Below are 19,669 nucleotides of genomic sequence, written 5' to 3' on the forward strand. Positions count from 1 at the left end.
TTTTTAGTCCACAAAGACTGCCCGATTTGACAATTTTTTCAGATATTCTATTTCGAATAGGGTCATTACATATGTGTGTGTGTGTGTGTGTGTGTGTGTGTGTGTGTGTGTGTATAGTAATTAACTTTTTATTTACCACACTGGAGATATGCTTCTAGGTCAACAATTACTCTACCACCACTTAATATTATGTACCTAAACAACCTAACCAGCCCCATTTCACTGTACAATAGCTACAATAGTTGAGAATGAATTAAATAAAATACCAAATAAACAGGGGAACAAAAGGAAAAAATTTTAAATATGTTAAAATGTTTATACAAACAAAAACCAATGTAAAAATTCCTGAAAATTACCAGTAAATTTTTTAAAAATCAGTGAAGAAAAAGTTTCATTTATAGTAATTCCTTTATTTTGATCATATTATCACCACAGCCAATTTACTTTCAACCAAATTCTTTTTACATTGCCTGAAGCCCAAGTGATGTAGGGAACCCCAGGATTTGAGGGCAGGGGAGTCACAGGAAGGAGGAAGAGAAAAGAAGGAAGACAGGAAAATCCTTGGAAGGGCGTCTATAATTTTACATGCTTCATCAGTCTTGAAGGAAAAATATATATTTGAGTCAAAAATGCTACACTGAGACTGCACTATAAAAAAGGAACTGAGATTCCTCCTTATCAGAATAACTCATACAAACTTCCTAGACATGGAAGTTTTAAATGAACAGATTCTTTCGTGGAACATCTGTATGTCTGATTAAAAGGTTTATAAGTATGAATAAATAGGAAACAAATTTAGAAGAAAAGACTGAAAAGAATCTTTCATAATATGAAGAATTATTAAATTATTAAATCGTAAGTACTGACGAGTTGTGTCGCACAGCCACTAAAACCAGAGAAGAATTTTGAGTCATAAGAAAAGAACTTCAACTTGGCATAAGAACACTGTGGCTTTTGTCTTTCTGGGTATAGAAATTTTCACAGTCACAAAAAGAAAAGAAATTATAAACCACCTTCCTCAAAGGCTGTTTTCCCCTTAATCTGTCATGAAGATGGTGAAAAATAAAAGAGATAATAAGCACTTACAGTTCTTGGCTTCAAGATAGGGCACACATTACATGGTCTATTTCAGGTTTCTCTAATTCTAATCCTTTCTGGATTATATTAAGCAGCCAATAATGGGGACCAGTGAAATATAAACACAGTGAGGAGCCTGGGCAATTAAACAAATGGATAATGGGAGGTGGGATCGAGACGAAGGATTCGGAAGACACTGGTTCCCCTCCCCTCACGAACACAACCCAACTACAACTACACAGATGGACTCTCACTGACATCAGCCTGGGGACCCACAGAACAGCTCCCCTGCAGCCGGGGATGTGAAGAAAGGTCCACAGGTAGTCTGGCAGGAAGGGGGAAAGGACCTGGTTGGGACCCACACACAGAAGAGGAGGGGACATCACAGGCTCAGCATCTCCTTGGGGAGCGAGGGATCGAGGCTCCGCACTGGGCACCCCAGCCCTGGGGGCCGACACCGGGAAGAGAGACCCCTCAGCCGGTGTGAAAACCAGTGAGGCTCACCAGGGGGCTGTAAGAAACTGAGACTCTGCTCCTGAAGGGCCCGGACCGGCTCTCTCCCAGCCGCAGTGTGGAGGCAGCAGGCTGAGAACTGCCGGGGGCTCCGGCCGGCCCGCCGGGACTGCTGCATCCACCCCCGGCCCTCACTGGGCTCCTGCCTCAGCCCCTCCAGCTCCGGGCTGCTCCCCACTGAGGCAGAGGCGGCCACTGCCCACGACAGCGTGCACGCCTGGAGGGGACGGAGCCGGCTTGGACCCCAGCCCTGCCTCGGACCAGGGCGCAGGCACCACCGGCAGCGCATGTCACTGCTCACCCGTGGGAGGGAGCAAATTCAGCTCGGCGGCGCTGCGCTGCCCCTCCCATCACGCCCAGCCTCTAGCCACGCAAGCACACCGGGGACACAGTGACACCAGCACAGAATTGCAGCCCCCGGGCCTCGGGCCCTGAGCCCACACCCCCACCAAGGCGGAGGCTGCCAGCACCCGTGGGAGAAACCTAGTTCCCTCAGGGCTCCTGCTCCAGCCCCTGTGGTCCTGATCCCTCCTTTGACAGGGCAGTGACAGCCACTGAGCAGAGAAGCCCCAGCTTGGCCCTGGTCCAGGCTCTGGCCCTTCCAGCTCAACCCCTACCTCCCAACAGGGTGGCGGCTGCCAGCACAGGTGGGAGAAGATGCGGCCGGTGCTGCTGTCAGATTCAGCTCCCGCCAAGGCCCCTGAGCACACGCAGTTACATAGGGATGTTCCCACACAAGGCACGCCTGCAACACCAGAGCAGGTAACTGTTTCTCCTAAATTCAGAGTGACAGAGAAAGGTAAACAAAATGAGAAGAGGAGAATATGTTTCAAAAGAAATAACAAGGATACACCCTGAAAAAAAACCCTAATGACCCTGATAAATCATTTACCTGATGAAGAGTTCAAAGCAATGGTAAGAGAATGCTAACTGAACTTGGGAAAAGAATAAATGAACACAGTAAGAACTTTAAGAAGGAACTGGGAAATAGAAAAAAGGACCCAACAGAGCTAAACAATAAAATAACTGAAATGAAAAATACCGTGGAGGGAATTAACTGCAGATTAGGTGACATGGGAGAACGTGTCAGTGATGTGGGAGGTACAGTAATGGAAACCACCCTATCAGAACAGCAAAAACAAAACAAAACAACCAACAAATTATTAAAAAGGAGAGTAGTTTAAGGGAACTCTAAGACATCGTGCATATCAACATTCAAATTATAGGGACCCCAGAAGAAGAGGAGAAAGAGAAAGGGGTCAAAAACATATTTGATGAAATGATGACTGAAAACTTCCTGATGCTGAATAAGGAAACAGACATCCAGGAAGCACAGAGGGTTCCAAACAAGCGAATACAAAGAGACTCACACCCGGACATAACATAAGTGAAACGGCAGAAGTTAAAGATAAAGAGAGACTTCTAAAGGCAGCAAGAGGAAAACAAACAGTCAGTTACAGGGAATCCCCAGAAGACTGTCAGCTGATTTTTCTGCAGACACATCGCAGGCCAGAAGAGGGCGGCATGATATGTTTAAAATGCTGAAAGGAGGGAAAAGCCCTGCAAAGTTGAATACTCTACCCAGCGAAGCTGTTATGCACAACTGAAGGAGAGATAGAGGTTGTCAGACCAAAGCTAAAAGAGTTCATGACTACTAAACAGACCTTATGAGAAATATTAATGGATATTCTTTAAGTGAAAAAGAAAAGGCAACAGTAAGAATGAATAAAGTATAAGAAGGGAAAAATCCCACTAGTAAAGGCTGTGGATCAACTATTAAATAACCTAATACATAGGTTAAAATATTAAAAGACAAAAAGTGTAAAATCAAAATATAACTACAATAAATAATTAAGTGATAGACACGATGATTTTAAATATGACATGAAAAACACAAATTTTGGGAGGCGGAGTACAAAATGTAGAGCTTTTAGACTGTGTTTGCTTTTAAATGACCATCAGTATAAAATAAGTAGATATAGTTTACAGATCAATAAAAATGAACTCCATGGTAACCAGAAATCTAAACCTACAATAGTAACACAAACAGAGAGGAAAGAACAGAAACTTTAAACTAATGAAAGTTATCAAAATACAATGTAAGTGACTAAGAGAAGACGATAAAAGAGAAGAACTACAGAAAGATCAGAAGACGATTAACAAAATGGGAATAAGTACATAATTATCAATAATCACTTGTACTAAATGCTCCAATCCAAGTACATAGGATGGCTGATTGGATAAAAAACAAGATCTTTATATGATGCCTACAAGAAACTCTCTTCAGAGCTAAAGACACATGCAGAGTGAAAGAGAAAGGATGAAAGAAGATATTCCATGCAAATGGAAACAAAAAGAAAGCTGTGCAACAATACTCATATCAGACAAAGGAGACTTTAAAACTTTTTTTAAAGTCTGTGATAAAGGACAAATAAGGGCATTACATAATGAGAAAGGATCAACACAAGAAGAGAACAGAACATGAAAAATGCATGTATGCACCTAGTACAGGAGCACCTAAATGTATTAAGCAAGTCCTAACAGACATTAAGGGAGAAAACAACACTAATACATTAATAGCGGGGGACTTATACACCCCACTTATGTCAAGGGACAGATCATCCAGACAGAAAGTCAGTAAGGAAACACTGGCCTTACATGACACATTAGATCAGCTGGACTTAATATATATCCACAGGACACTGCACCCAAAAAAGGCAGAATACACATTCTTTTCAAGTGCACACAGAATGTGCTCCAGGATAGATAACATGCTAGCCTGCAAAACAAGCCTCAACAAATTTAAGTGTTTGGAAATCATGTCAAGCATTTTTCTAACCACAGTGATATGAAACTAGAAATCAATTACAGGAGGAAACTAGGAAAAACAAGCATGTGGTGACTAAACAACGTGCTTCTGAAAAAAAACAGAAACCAAAATACAATGGGTCAATGAAGAATTCAAAGAGAAAATAAGAAAACAAGTGAAACAAATGAAAATAAAAACACAACTTTCCAACATCTCTGGGAAGCAACAAAAGCAGTTCTCAGAGGGAAGTCTATAACAATACAGGTCTACATCAAGAAATAAGAAAAATTTCAAGCATTAACAGCCTAATCTTAGCAAAAGAAGAACAAACTAAGTCCAAAGTCAGCAAAAGAAAGGACTTAAAAAGATCAAAATGGAAACAAAATTGAGACAAAAAAAAATCCAAATAAGAAACAAAGGGCTAATTGTTTTAAAAGGCAAACAAAATTCATAAGCCTTTAGCCATGCTCATTAAGAACAAAAGAGCAAGGACCCAAATAAAGAAAATAAGAAATGAAAGAGGAGAAATGGTAGCCAATACCACAGAGATTAAAAACAAATTATAAAAGAATATTATGGCCAGTTATATGCCAACAAACTGGACAACTAGAATAAATGGAAAAATTTCTAGAAACATACAGCCTCCCAAGATTGAATCAGGGAAAAGCAGACAATCTGAACAAGATCAATCACTAGTAGTGAAATTAAATTTGTAATTTAGAAAATCTCCCACCAAACAGAAGTCCAGGACCAAAAGCTTCACAGGGTTATTCTACAAACATATAAAGAAGAGTTAATACCTATCCTCTCAAACTATTCAAAAAATCTTAAGAGGAGGGAACATTCCCAAATTCATTCTACAAGGCCACCATTAGCCTGATACAAAAACCATACAGACACTACAAAAAAAAAATTACAACCAATATCTCTGATTAATAAAGATGCAATGATCCTCAACAAAATATTAGCAAATAGAATTCAACACAACATAAAGAAGGTCATTCACCATGATCAGACATGATTTAGAGCAGGGATGCAAGGATGGTTCAACATCTACAAATCAATCAGTGTTACACACCATATTAACAAACTGAAGGAGTAAAAATCACATAATCATCTCACCAGATGCAGAAAAAGCATCTGAAAAAAATTTAACACCTATTAATGATAAAAACTCTGAACAAAATTGAGATAGAGAGAACATACCACAACATAATAAAAGCCATTTATGAAGAACCCACAGCTAACATCAAGCATAATGGTGAAAAACTGAAACAAGACAAGTATGCCCACTCTCACCATTTCTATTTAGCATAATATTGGATGTCCTAGCTACAGCAAATAGAAAAGAAAAAGAAATAAAAGGCATCCCAGTTGGAAGGGAAGAAGGAAAACTGTCACTATTTTCAGATAACATGATATTATACCTAGCAAACTATGAAGTCTCCAGCAGAAAACTATTAGAGCTAATAAATGAATTCACTGAAATTGCAGGATAAAAGATTAATAGACAGAAATCTGTTGCTTTTCTAGACACAGAACTATTAATAACACTAACTAATAAGGAACTAGTATAAAGAGAAAATAAACAAATAATGCCATTTACAATTGCATCAAATAGAATAAAATACCAGGAATAAACTTAACCAAGGAGATGAAAGATTCACACTCTGAAAACTAAAAGAAACTGATGAAGGAATCTGAACCAAATAAATGGAAAGATATCACATGTTCATGGATTGGAAGAATTAACATTTTTTAAACGTTCATTCTATCCAAAGCAATCTACAGATTAAGTGTAATACCCATCAAAATACCAATGACATTTTTCATAGAACTAGAACAAATAATCCTAAAATTTGCATGGAACCACAAAAGACCCCCAAAAGCCAAAACAATCTTGTGAAAAAAGAACAAAGCTGGGGGTATGACACGTGCTAACTTGACACTATACTACAAAGCTACAGTAATCAAAACAGTATGGTACTGGCACAAAAACAGACACACAGATTGATGGAACAGAGCAGAGAGCCCAGAAATAAACCTATGTATGTATGTATGGGCAATTAATCTATGACAAAGGAGGCAAGAATACACAATGGGGGAAAGTCTCTTCAATAAGTGGTGCTGGGAAAACTGGTTAGGTGTGAAAGAATAAAATTAGAACATTTTCTTACACTAGATACAAAAATAAACAAAAAATAGATTAAAGACCTAAATGTAAGGCCAGAAACCATAATATTCCTAGAAGAAAACATAGGCAGTATCCTCTTTGACATAAGTCTTAACAATATTTTTTAAATTTGTCACCTCAGGTGAAAGAAGCAGTAAGAAAAAAATAAACAAATCAGACCTATTTAAACCTAAAAGCTTTCACACAGTGAAGGAAATACTCAACAAATTGAAAAGACAACCTACTGAATGAGAGAATATGTTTGCAAATGACATGTCTGATAAGGGCTTGATATCAAAATACATAAAGAGCTCATATAGCAGTATCAACAAAACAAACAACCCAATCAAAACATGGGCAGAAGATCAGAACAGGCATTTTTCAAAAAAAGGCACACAGATGGCCAACAGGCATATGAAAAAGGATGCTCAACATCTCTAATCATTAGGGAAATGCACACCAAGTCCACAATGAGAAATCCCCTCAAACCTGTTAGAATGGCTATTGCCAACAAGACAAAAATTAATTCATGTTGGCAAAGATATGGAGAAAAGGGAGCCCTAGTACATGGTGGGAATGTAAGTTGTTACAACCACTATGGAAAGTATGATGGAAGTTTCTCAAAAAGTTAAAAATAGAACTACAATATGATCCAGCACAAGCCCACTTGGGTTTATACCAGAAGAAAATGAAAATTTGAATTTGAAGAACTACATGCACCCCGGTGTTCACAGCAGCCTTATTTCCAAAGACAAGATATAAAAGGAACATAAGTGTCCATCAACAGATGAATGGACAAACATATGTTATAAGTATGTATGTGTGTGTGTGTGTGTATATATATACACATATACATATATATATATATATATAATGGAATATTACTCGGCCATAAAAATGAAAATCTGCCATTTGTAACAACGTGATTCACCTGGAGGTTATTATGCTTAGTCAAACAAGTGAGACAGAGAAAAATAGATACTGTATGTCTTCACCTATATGTGAAATCTGGAAAAAATTTTAAAAATGAATATAACAAAGCAGAGACAGATTCACAGATACAGAACAAACTAGTTTTCACCAGTGTTGAGAGGGGTCAGAGAAGGGGAAAGTTACGGCTAGGTGATTAAGAGGTACAAACTGCTAAGTATAAAATAAATAAATATATAAATATGCAATACACCACACAGGGAATATAGCAAATACCTTATAGTAAGTTTCAATGGAGTGTAATCTATAAAAACACTGAATCACTATGTTGTACACCTGAAACTAATATATCATTTTAAATCAATTACACTTCAATTTAAAAAAAAAGAAATGGATAAAGCTCACCCAGTTATGATGTTATAGCCATCAAAGGATTATTAAGCACTGCCTACTTTGAATCCCAAAGACAAATTCACATAGAACAGCCTTGAAATTTCTCATGGTTCATTAACTGCTATTTGCTTTTTCTCTACAGATGTTTAAAAAAAATAGCTGGCCTATAGTTGACATTCCACATTTTGTATTTGTATTCCAGCCAAATATCACCAGCTTTTAAAATTCAAGCACATAACTATACAATTATGGTGCTTTCACGGAATACAATACCTCAATTACATCATTATACAAGTGCCTTCCTCTGAGTATAAAGTCACACAAAACTGTGTATTCTGTAGGGATGGGTACAGCTAAGTGTTAGAGCACACGCCTAACATGCACAACATCCCAGGTTCAATCCCCAGCATCTCCAGAAAAAGAAAAAAAAAATTCAGAGAACAGAAGAGGATCAGGCCATGCTGTCAGGGTGCCTGTACTGCTCCCGATCAGAGCATTTTACCCTGTCAGTCGATGCAGATGCTGCAGGTGTCCTGCCCACATCCCCTAACCTTACTTCTTCAGAGCACTCTGGCCTGAATTCCAGCCATTTGCATTTTTGCCTGAGGATTTTCTTTGACCCCTTGGACATTCTCTACCTGCAGTGCGACTGGCCTGAGGTATCAGTAAATTCATGTACCCAAGGAACAGCCCTTCACCAGGGAGGGCTTATGAGCTGTTGTATAATAACCCCACTCTCTCCTAATAGGTGGGTTCACTGAGTGATGCATTAAAACTGGCCGCAGGTTGGCGCTCCAGTGCAGCTAGCCCGGAGAGATCTTTGCCCGCTGCCTTCCCTTCCCTGTCTTACGTCCCCACTCCCCTACCCTTGTTCCCTAGGATCCCCTCCAAAATAAAGCACTTTCTCCTGAATCTTTGTCTCAGGGTGTGCTTTTAGGAGCAACCCAAACTAAGAGACAAGTAGAAGGAACCCAGCAAGGTCAGGCAAAGAGAGGAATCTCTCCGCGGGAAGCAGCAAGCTGCAGCGGGGTCTCGGGGAGAATGGGATTGAGGGCTGCACGTGGCCAGACTCCCTGTCACATTCCCTCCGGGGGCCAGCCTCATCCTCTCAGCCCGACCTCCTCCTGGCTACAAGCATGACCATCCACGGCCCCGGGCCTTTCACCTCCTGACTTCATCTGTTTACTGAGTCCCCAGAGTCCGCATCCCCAGGGAAGAATTCTAATTAGAGCAGCTTGAATGAAGGAAATGCTCGAATCACTTCTGCCAACTGGAGCAGGAATGCTAGAACTGGCCAGCCTGGGGACAAGTGCCAACTCTGGCCAGAGCAAACATGGCCCGGGAGGCAAGGTCTCTCAAGCATGGGACTCACTCAGAGCAGAGGAGGGGAAGAGGAATTTTCCTAAGTAATGAGGCCGTTGCTCCAGACATAATAGCAATTAATCTTTATTGAATCCCTGCTATACTCCAGGTGCAATTGCTACAGTAGATCATCCATTTACCTGTCTGTCTGTCTGTCTACCTGTCTCTAGCATCCATCATATGTCAGTCTGTCTGTCTATCTAATCAATCTATCATCCACCCATCTATCTAATCTATCATCTATCCATCATCCATCCATCCATCCATCCATCTACATCTATCCATCTATCTTTCTAATCCTCATAACAACCCTATGAGGCAAGAACTGTACCATTATTACCATCAGCTCACACATTTCAGATAAGAAAATAGAAGCTCATGAAGACTGGTACTTGCCCAAATTCAGACAGTTACGTGGAGAGCCAGGATCAAACCCAGGCTGTCCAGTTCTCGTGTCTGCACTGTGTCATATGGGAACCTAAGGGACAGCCTTGCTGGCAAACCCACTGACATTTCATTACTTCTCTCACCGCTACTGTTTGGGGCACTGCTTGCTAAGCTTAGGGATGAAGCAGGCTGTCATAAAAACTGGAGACAGATTCAGAGGAAGGAGGTGAGAGGAGCTGGTTAGAAAAAGAGGCACATACATTTTGAGGAGCAAAGCCCTCTTGAATCCCTAAGGCACTAAGAGGAGGTGAGGTACTATATACAAAATCTGCAGAATTTAACCACCAAACGTGGTTAGTATCCTTTCTGTGAAAATGAAGGTTTTGTACCAGTTGAGTGTTGCCAATGTGTATCAAATTTACATACAAAGTTACATACAACGTGTATCAAAGTCACATTTTCAAATCATTATTTTGGCAGTTTATTACAGATCACAATATTGCCACAGCTTTATTATGAAGTTCTGTTTTGATGTGCGTTTTTCAGGAAATCTTCCCCCAAAGGGCAGCTTGAATTTCAGAGTATAGGACTCATAACCCTTATGTTACTATTATAGAGAAAACAGTATCTCAGAAAAGGTTTTCTTTTATTGGCATCGTGCCACTGCCTCTCCTAGGACTTCTATGTACATTCCAAAACACCAGATTAAAAAATGAATAATTAAAATTAAGTTTAAAAAACGAATAATAGTGTAGAGTGTTAATATCAGCTAAAGGAGATATGAAATAAATTGATGCAAAGGATATGAGATTGATAGGGTCACTGGGGTAACATTCCTAAGAATAAGCTGAATAACTAAAATGCTTCCTTAATTCCTCCACTTCTGATAGAGTAACTCGGCCTTCATATTTCCAAGCTGTTTAAATGCTCTAGGAGGCAGGGTACAGCTCAGGGGTACAGCACATGCTTAGCATGCACGAGGTCCTGGGTTCAATCCCCAGTCCCTCCATCGAAAAATAAATAAATAAACCTCATTACCTACCCCCCAAAACAAATAAATAAAAACAAATTTTTAATCAGATATAAAAGAATCAATGCTCTGACTTCCCCCACTCTTTCCTTTCTCTGTCTGTCCCCATCACTGTCATCTCTTCTTCCCTTCTGACCGTCAATCAGCCAGAGGCACTTCCAAGTAAGTACCGTCATAATGTCTGATGGGAGAAATAGATGCCACTCTGTATGGTTTACACGGTCCACAGGATGTGGAACAACCACTATGTGGACAGGTGCCATGCCCACCCACCCCCGTGGGCCTCTCCCTCGAGTTCAGCAGCACAGGCAGGCCCTGTCTATATGCTCCTTGAGGGGGCTCTTATAAGTTATCACAAGGTTTTCCAACCCTTGATTCTTCTACCCTTGATTGCTGTCTGTGTCTCCCCAAATTCGGCTGAATTATCCTCATGGAAAAGGACCAAGTCACCTTAGCCACCTGACAGGTAGGTGCTGGGACATCTAAGCCAGGGACAGGTAAACGGGTGAGCACGTATGTCTCTCTTCCCTTCCCTTTCCCTGGCTTCATTCTGCAGATTTCTGAAAAACAGCACTTCCATTCAGTGACTGCCAGGCTGAGGGATACCCAGGGCTTGGTAGTACTGAGGGGAAAATTCCAGGTCTCCCACGATCCCAGTGTAAATCCCCACACAGCCAAACTACAGCTCCTGCTCTCCCTTTAACATGCTGAGTCTACTCAGAACTGAACTGAGGGAAGATTACATTCTCACAGATCAGAAGGGCACTCTGAAGATGTACCAATGTGTGGGCAGAGAAATAAAACACTGAGTGGAGGAAATGAGGGCACTGGCCACCTGACCGCAGTGGTGTGGCCGTTTTGCCAAAGCATCGTTCTTGCGCTGCTAAGCCAAACACTGTCACTTAGCAATTTAACGCCTCCTAGCTCCCCAGGGACCATGCAACAAACAACGCAATTTCTTTAAGTATTTCTCTTCTAAAGTGAGTACCATGTTAAGCTGAGAAAGTCCTGGGGGAACACGGAGGGAGGAAGAGTTTTCCTGCAGTATCTGGCATGGGCCAGAGGGAGGCAGTATAGGCTTCGTGAGACTAGCCTGTGGTGCCTGTCCAAGGCACAGGCCCAGAACGCAGTGCCCAAGCCACCCAGGAGCCTCAGCTGGCGATCATCTTTCTGCAGTGCCACCCACCACCACGCCCTCAACCCCACCCCTTCCCAGAAACCAGAGCCCCAGCACAGCCTCCACTTCTGGAGGCCTCCCGCTTGTGCAGTGCCCAGACTCACTCCCCATCCTCCTGTGGCCCTCAGACCCTGACAGCCTTGTAACACTGTGGAAGCTGGCTGGCCCCTGCTCAATGCCCTTGACATGGGGTGCTGAGCACCACTCCCAGACCTATACTATAGAGTGCAATCTACAGATTTAATGCAATCCCTATCAAATTACCTAGGACATAGTTCATAGAAGTAGAACAAATCATAATCAAATTTATATGAAAACATAGAAGACCTAGAATTTCCAAAGCATTACTTAAGAAAAAGTAAGAGGATGGAGAAATAACCCTCCCAGACGTCAGAAAATCCTATAGAGTTACAGGCATCAAAACAGCATGGTATTGGTACAAAATCACACATATGGACCAATGGAAAAGAATAAAGAGCTCAGAAATGATCCCACAAAGTTTTGGTCAACTAATCTTCTACAAAGGAGGCAAGAATAGACAATTGAATAAAGACAGTCTCTTCAGCAAATGGTGTTGGGAATACTGGACATCAGCATGTAAATCAATGAACCTAAAACAGTCCCTCACACTATAGACAGAAACAAACTCAAAATGGATCAAAGACTTTAACATAAGAAAAGACACAATAAAACACCTAGATGAAAATATAGGCAAAACATTATCTGACATACATCTCAGAACTGTTCTCCTACGGAACTCTACTCAAACAAAACAAATAAAAGCAAGAATAAACAAATGGGACCTAATGAAACTTACAAGCTTCTGCACAGCAAAGGAAATCATAAGGAAAACGAAACGACAACCTAAATAATGGGAGAAAATTTTTACAAATGAAACTGACAAAGGCTTGATCTCCAGAATATAGAAGCAACCCATATGAATTAATAAGAAAAAAAGAAGCAATCCAACCCAAAACTGGGCAAAAGACCTAAGCAAGCAATTCTCCGAAGAAGACATACAAATGATCAATGATCATGAAAAAATGCTCAGTATCAGTAATTATCAGAAAAACGTGAATCAAAATTACAATCAGGTATCATCTCACATCAGGCAGAATGGCCATCATTCAAACGTCCACAAATGACAAATGCTGGAGAGGCTGTGGAGAAAAGGGAACCCTCCTACACTGGTTGTGGGATTGCAGTTTGGTGCAGCCACTGTGGAAAACAGTATGGAGACTCCTCAAAAGACTAGGAATAGACTTACCGTATGACCCAGGAATCCCGCTCCTGGGCATATATCCAGAAGGAAACCTACTTCAGGAGGACACCTGCACCCCATTGTCCATAGCAGCATTATTTACAATAGCCAAGACATGGAAACAGCCTAAATGTCCATCAATAGATGACTGGATGAAGAACTGGTATATTTATACAATGGAATACTACTCAGCCTTAAAAACCGACAACATAATGTCATTTCCAGCAACATGGATACTCCTGGAGAATGTCATTCTAAGTGAAGTAAGCCAGAAAGACAAATAAAAATACCATATGAGATTGCTCAAATGGGCAATCTAAACAAACAAACAAACAAAGCATAAATACAAAATAGAAATACATTCACAGACATAGAATATAAACTTGTGGTTCCCAAGGGGGTGGGGGATGGGAAAACATAGACTGGGATTTCAGAATTGTAGAATAGATAAACAAGATTATATACTGTATAGCACAGGGAAATATATAAAAGGTCTTATCTTAGCTCACAGAGAAAACAAATGTGACAATGAATATATGCATGTTCACGTATAACTGAAAAATTATGCTCTACACACGAGTTTGACAGGATATTGTGAAATGATTATGAATCAATAGAAAAAGGCTAAAAAAACAAAGACAGGATAAGGGAAATCACACAATCTGAACATGACATACAGAAGCAAGTGAAAACTAATGGAAGCCATGTATTTCAAACCTGAGATAATAAGAAGTATACCATTCTATGAATCTAAGGGGCCCCAGATGGAAAAGAAAGAGAAAAGGGTTTGGAAAAGTGAACTGAAGGAATCTGACTAAAATTTCCCAGACTGAAGAAAGAATCAGCTCTCCCAATAAAGGAAATACAGTGGGATCCAAAAAAGATAAACACAGAGAGACCTACAACAAGACATGTTGTCATGAAAAGGACCTCATTTCAAGATAAAGAAACGATTCTAATTGCACCAAAATTAAAACAAGTCAATCACAAGAGAACCTCCATCAGGCTTTCAGCAGATTTCTCAACACAAACCTTGCAGGCCAAAAAGGGAGTTCACAGAGAGAGACAAATCCATGAATGAGAACAACATGCAATCTAGCATAACCTATGCCACAAGACAACACTTTAGAATAACCGGAGAGATCAAAAGTTTCACAGACACGCAAACAAGGAAAGAATCTTGCAATAAGAAACTTACCCCGCAAGAAAGATTGAGAATTTTAGACCCTGATGAGAAAAGAAGCAGGATAATCTAGAAATGAGAAAACCATCATTGGAAAGGCAATAACGGCAAGAATTTGCAAAAGAATAAACATAAAGTTGTAAAACACAGCATCAAAATCATTAAGGTTGGGAGAGGGAAGCCAGGATATAGAGATTTGTTTCCATTCTTTTCAGGATGTGTTTGAGATTATATAATCATCTGTTTAAAGAGAACAGAGAGAGAAATGGGTTAATGTATTTGAGAATCAGGGTGACCACAGACCAAAAGCACACAATGGACTCACAAAAACCAAACAGAAACCAAGGTAATAAAAAAGGAAATACTCAAAAGGCAGTTAAGGTGTATTTAAGACACAACAACCCAGTATCACTGCTAGCAAATATTCTTCACACATGTTAAAACAACAGATTATTACAAAAAAGATGCATCTATAAATGTTCAAAATGTGAATTCATCCTAACGGAAAATGTACTAACCCAAATGTCTATTATTATAAGAAGGGGTAAATAGTTTCTGATACACTCTTACATGCCATACATAAAGAATGAATGCATGGCATATTAAGCAATATGACTAGTATGAAGGTCATATTCATATAAAGAAGATGTTGTACACAAAAATAGGACTGAGAGAAAATGGACAGCCACTAACCTGTGAACTGGGATGGACTTCATGTCTATGAAATTGAGATTTGCATATTCTTGACTTCCAATTCAATGGATTCATAGAATTTGTGATCATCAATGCCTGTCTTCTTTCACTTAGAATGGTTTTCAAGTCCGGATATTCATTAACAAAAGGTTACATAAACTGGAAGGAAATATTCAAAAAGTTTTTCTTACACATTATATATTCTCTTCGTTCTTATCTAGCAAACATGGTAAAACATTACCACTATGCATTCCTAAAATTTTGAACATTCAAATTTGAATACATTTCTGAAATCAATTTGCTTATAAGGGTAAAATAGGCTACAATTCCAAAATTATTGCCAACACTAATTAAGGAAAACAGGGAGCAATCAAAAGGGCTACAGCAACCGAAAGAGGATCTCAAGCTCGAATCTCAAGTCTGAGTATTTGGATGACGATAAATACTGGCTTCACCTTGCAAAAGCTTCTCGTCTGAAAGACAGCTGTCTCTGCCCTTTCCTCTCTGCAGGTGGAAGTTCAGGTAACATGAGATAACTTATCAAGCACAGTATGTGACACGCAGTGTTCACAAATGGTTTGCTTCCTTCATTCAACACAAGAGACACACTCCCATGAAGGTTTTGTGGAAGGGAGCCTCCAAATCCACATGTCTCCATCAGCACAAAAGACGACAGGTGCTTGGTTCTACTTAAAACAACAAATCAATAAAACACCGTCACCCTGATTCCACGGACGCTTCTGAGGGATCTCAAGCCAGCCCTGGGAGCCTGCACTTGCTTCTCCAAAAACTCCATCTGGATTGCATACACATTGAGCTCTCAAGCCTCAGAAGGAAAAGCCCGCAGTCATTGTGCAAAGACATCTACATGCCTATCTGCTACTAGGAAAGCTGAGTCGGGCTCAAAGCGGGGCGGTGGCGGGGGGAGCGTCAACTGAGGTCGAAAACCAAATGACACTTGAAGGAACCAAGACAGCGATGCTGACTTACCCTTACTGAACCGTGAACAGTACCACAGCAGAATCCATTTAGGAACATCAGGTTTGAAGCTTTCCACACCAACACTGCTGCCAATTCATGCTTTCAAGGTAGCTTACTCAGGAGAGCACCACTGGCACCTCAGAAGATGCTGAATCTAAGCCGTCAGCGGGATACACAAGTGAGGGGTAAAAACGAGACAATGATCCTGGGTTTCTGCACACACGCCTCTGACAACCAATTTCCTGACGATGGCCGCAACCGCCTTGAACATCTGAAGGAATTGACGGCTTCACTCGGGGTGGTCAAGGGAAGGCCGCGACGGGTGCACCCTGGGGCGCGGACACAAGTTCCCGTCCTGGGGGTCACGAAGGGCCCCGGCGGGGCGCGGCCCCCACGCCCTGAGCCCCTCCCCGACTCCCCGCGCTGAACGAGGGCCGACCTGGAAGCAGCGGGAGCAAAGCCCCAGCAAGAGCGGCCAGGCCCTGCCCCAGACCCCGGACGCGCAGAAAACTGGGCGGCTTGGCGGGGGTCGGGGTCTGCGCTGGAATCAGGGCCGAGGGTCCTAGGCCAAGGCCGCGGCTGTGAACGCCTAGGTCGGACGGGATGCTCAGCGGGGGTGCGCGGCCGGCACACGGGGTGCGGACAATCACCACATCATGCCTCAGGATCCTTCCCCGATGTACCAGAGGTTGCTGTAGGGCGGCCCCACGTCGCACGCCTGCCCGCGGACCATGTTGGAGACCGTGCCCCCTCCGCCGCCACCACCACAACCGCCGCTGCCGCTACCATGGAAACTGACGCGGACGCCACCGGCGCTGCCAATGCGCTGGGCTGGCCCCTCCGCGGCCGCCGCTCGGCTCAAGCTGCGACCGCCAAAGGGACCGCGCCGCTGCCTGTGCAGCCGCCGCCGCTGGCAGGCTGAGGAGGGACAGTGGCACTCAGAAGAGCCCCGGGCCGCTGGGAACGACTGCCTCCTGCCTGCCTGCCTGATAAAGGGGCGGGCCGGCGGCCGGGCCAAGGGCGTGGCCTAGGAGGGCACGGGGGCGGGGCCGGGCTGTGTGCATGGGGAGTGGCTCCTTTGGCCAGGGGGCGGGGTTGCGCGCTCAGGGCCAAGACACTTGTGCGAACTGGTATCCGCCCTGATTTGCATTCTCGCCTAAGAGTTCTTCCTAACAAACATGAGCCTTTTTGACAAGAACAGCTCGCCCACTAGCGACAGAATTGGGTGAGATGTCTGTGTTCCCCAGGACTGTGTAGGAGCTGGGATCCAGGCTGAGGGGTGTGGGTGTTCCAGTCTCCATCCTTTGGAGCTGGCCGAGAGCCCACGGTGTCAGAGCAGGAGAACCGACACGTTCATATAGTTAAGAGGAGCCATCAATGATGGACAGGAGCACAGCAGGGAAAAAGACCACTGCTGTGTCCCAGAACTCCCATTCCCCCTCCCCCAATCTGCCTAGCCTTCATCATAGCATGTGCTGGCCCAACTCTAGAGCCTTTCCTTCTCACCCCAACTAACATGCTCTAATCTCTCTTGGACAATGCTTCACTGTTCGCCCTGCTTCCCCCTTTGACATTTTACATTTCCCAGACTCGGAGTTCAGATTTCCAGGCACTTATGAAGATTTTGGAAGTGTGAGTGGTTCATTGAGGGGTCGGGGGTGAGGAATGTGGGATTTTAAGTTTAACTATACGAATTCACTCAGGTGCCTGACCTGAAGGCATCCATTTCCTGAAGGGGACGGGGCAGAAGAGGTGCCGGACAGCCTGGGAGGGGTCCCGACAGTCTAGCCAGAAGGCGAGGGATCTCTCATGGAAGCCAGGCTTCCAGTGTTGCCCTCACTTTGCCCCTCAATTTGCAAGGAACTGGGAACCGGCAAAGGTCACATCAGCCAGGGACAAGGCCTGCCGAAGGCAGTGTTTTTGCCCGGAGCCTGTCAGACCAGGGGTGCTGGCATGGGGGTTGCAAGGAGACGTGGAAGATCTTGCTTCTGATGTACCTGCCTCCCTTTCTCTCATCTTGCCTAGATATGGTTTCAAAACCGGAGAGCTCGGCACCCAGAGCAGAGCAGAGGGGCGCCTGTCAAGGCCCGGGCAGAAGACCCCGATGCCAGACCAGCCCCGAATGTCTAATAGGACCAAAGGCCACCGCCCAACATCCACAACGGTGCTCATCAATTTCCTCCAACTGATCCACTGGACAGCTTCCAGTTCCTTGCCACAGCAGCCCCTCCTCGGTACCCCAGGTTCTTTGTGCCTTGTACTCCCCCTGTGGCTGAGTGGGCTAGCCATTGATGCTCCTGGTGGTCCAGCACACCCAGGCTTGGCAGGGAGTTGAGAACCCTCCACATCTGGGAACAGACCACAGCGGCACCACAGCAGGGCCGAGTCCAGGAGGGGGTCCCACACCCGTGCACGCGGCACTCACGCCCTCCGCCCACGGAGGGCCCTGCCCGCATGACAGCCTGCACCCTGGTGCGGTAGCACCCCTTCAGCCTGTCCCCCGCAGCGGTCCTCCACAGACCGGGCAGCATCCGGCTCAGGCAGGCAGCCCCCACATGGCAATTCTGCAGCCCAAACCGGCCGAGACACGCCTGTGGCAGCAGCAGGCCCCATCGGATCAACTCAGGTCTCCTCCGCTCCACACGCAGACCCAGCCCTCAGGCGCCAGAGGCTCAGAGAACCTCTTAGATGAACTCTTGTCAGACGCCAGCCTTCTGGAAAAGACAAAACCTTACTTGAGCGATGGCACCCCAGAAGACAGATTTTGGCCGACCCTGGGAGAACCCCTTAGTGACGACGAAATCCAGGCCCTTCTGGACATGCTGCCAGGCTCACCAGGGCCTCAGGAAAGCCTTTGGTTGAGCCCAATTCATGCCTCCTTCCCTGGGATGCTGAGCCACTGCTGAGAAGAAAGGATGAGGAACCAGCCACACTCCTAGGGCTCGGCAGCAAGGGCAAGGCGCCCAGAATGCCAGCGGCACTGCGTGGCCTCCCTCAGCCCTGCCGTGCTCCCTGGGCGCTCTCAGGACACACGGGCACTAGCAGGGGCATCCTCCCTGATGTCGGAAGGGATGCTAGCATGCCAACCAGCAAGAGGATGGCCCAAGTCCTCTTGCCTTAGAGGTCGATTTGCGGGTTCTCTCTGACATTTCCTTGATCCAATAAACCTCACTTTGAAATCAATGCAAAGTCTTTGGCTCTGTTTGGGTTCCTTTCTAGTCTGTGCCCCCGCATCCATGACACTCCTCAGAGATTTACCATGTTCCACTTTGCTTGGGACTGAATGGGAAGGGGGTCGGGGGTACTTGATAAGAACCCAGCTTCTCCTTGCAAAGTAGATTCTCTTGGAATCCCTACAACAATGAACCACCGTCACTGGGATTCTGGGAGCAAGAGAGCTTCCATTAGGGCCAGTACAGGGGAGCACCGTTACTCAACACTCCTAGCACTTCTCTTGGTTCCCAGATTATAGCCAGATTATTATCAGCACGGCTTAAATTAACCAAGGTGCTGGGGATATCAGGCAGGCAATCAATCTCTCTCTCTCCCTCACCCCAACCATCCCTACCTCCCTCTCTCACTTGTCTCCTTCTGTCTCTCTCTCTCTCTCCCTTTCTTATGGTCTCTTGGCCACAAACACTTACAGCGCACACACACCCACACAAACACACAAGTATCGTTTGAACCAAGTGCTGGTAGA

At 43.8% G+C, this 19,669-nt stretch overlaps 1 protein-coding gene across 1 annotated transcript in view; it reads right to left on the reverse strand.

Moving 5' to 3' along the window:
• The window catches only part of LOC140686657 (serine/threonine-protein kinase Nek10-like), a 77,275-nt gene extending 60,312 nt beyond the window's left edge, over positions 1-16,963 (reverse strand). The window contains exon 1 of the mRNA XM_072940860.1: positions 16,653-16,963. Within this exon, the coding sequence (XP_072796961.1) occupies positions 16,653-16,702 (50 nt within the window). The 5' untranslated portion in view covers positions 16,703-16,963. The remainder of the gene's footprint in view (positions 1-16,652) is intronic.
• Between the last annotated feature and the right edge of the window lie 2,706 nt (positions 16,964-19,669).

This window comes from Vicugna pacos, chromosome 17 (genome assembly GCF_048564905.1).
Source record: "Vicugna pacos chromosome 17, VicPac4, whole genome shotgun sequence".
NCBI classification, from domain to species: domain Eukaryota; kingdom Metazoa; phylum Chordata; class Mammalia; order Artiodactyla; family Camelidae; genus Vicugna; species Vicugna pacos.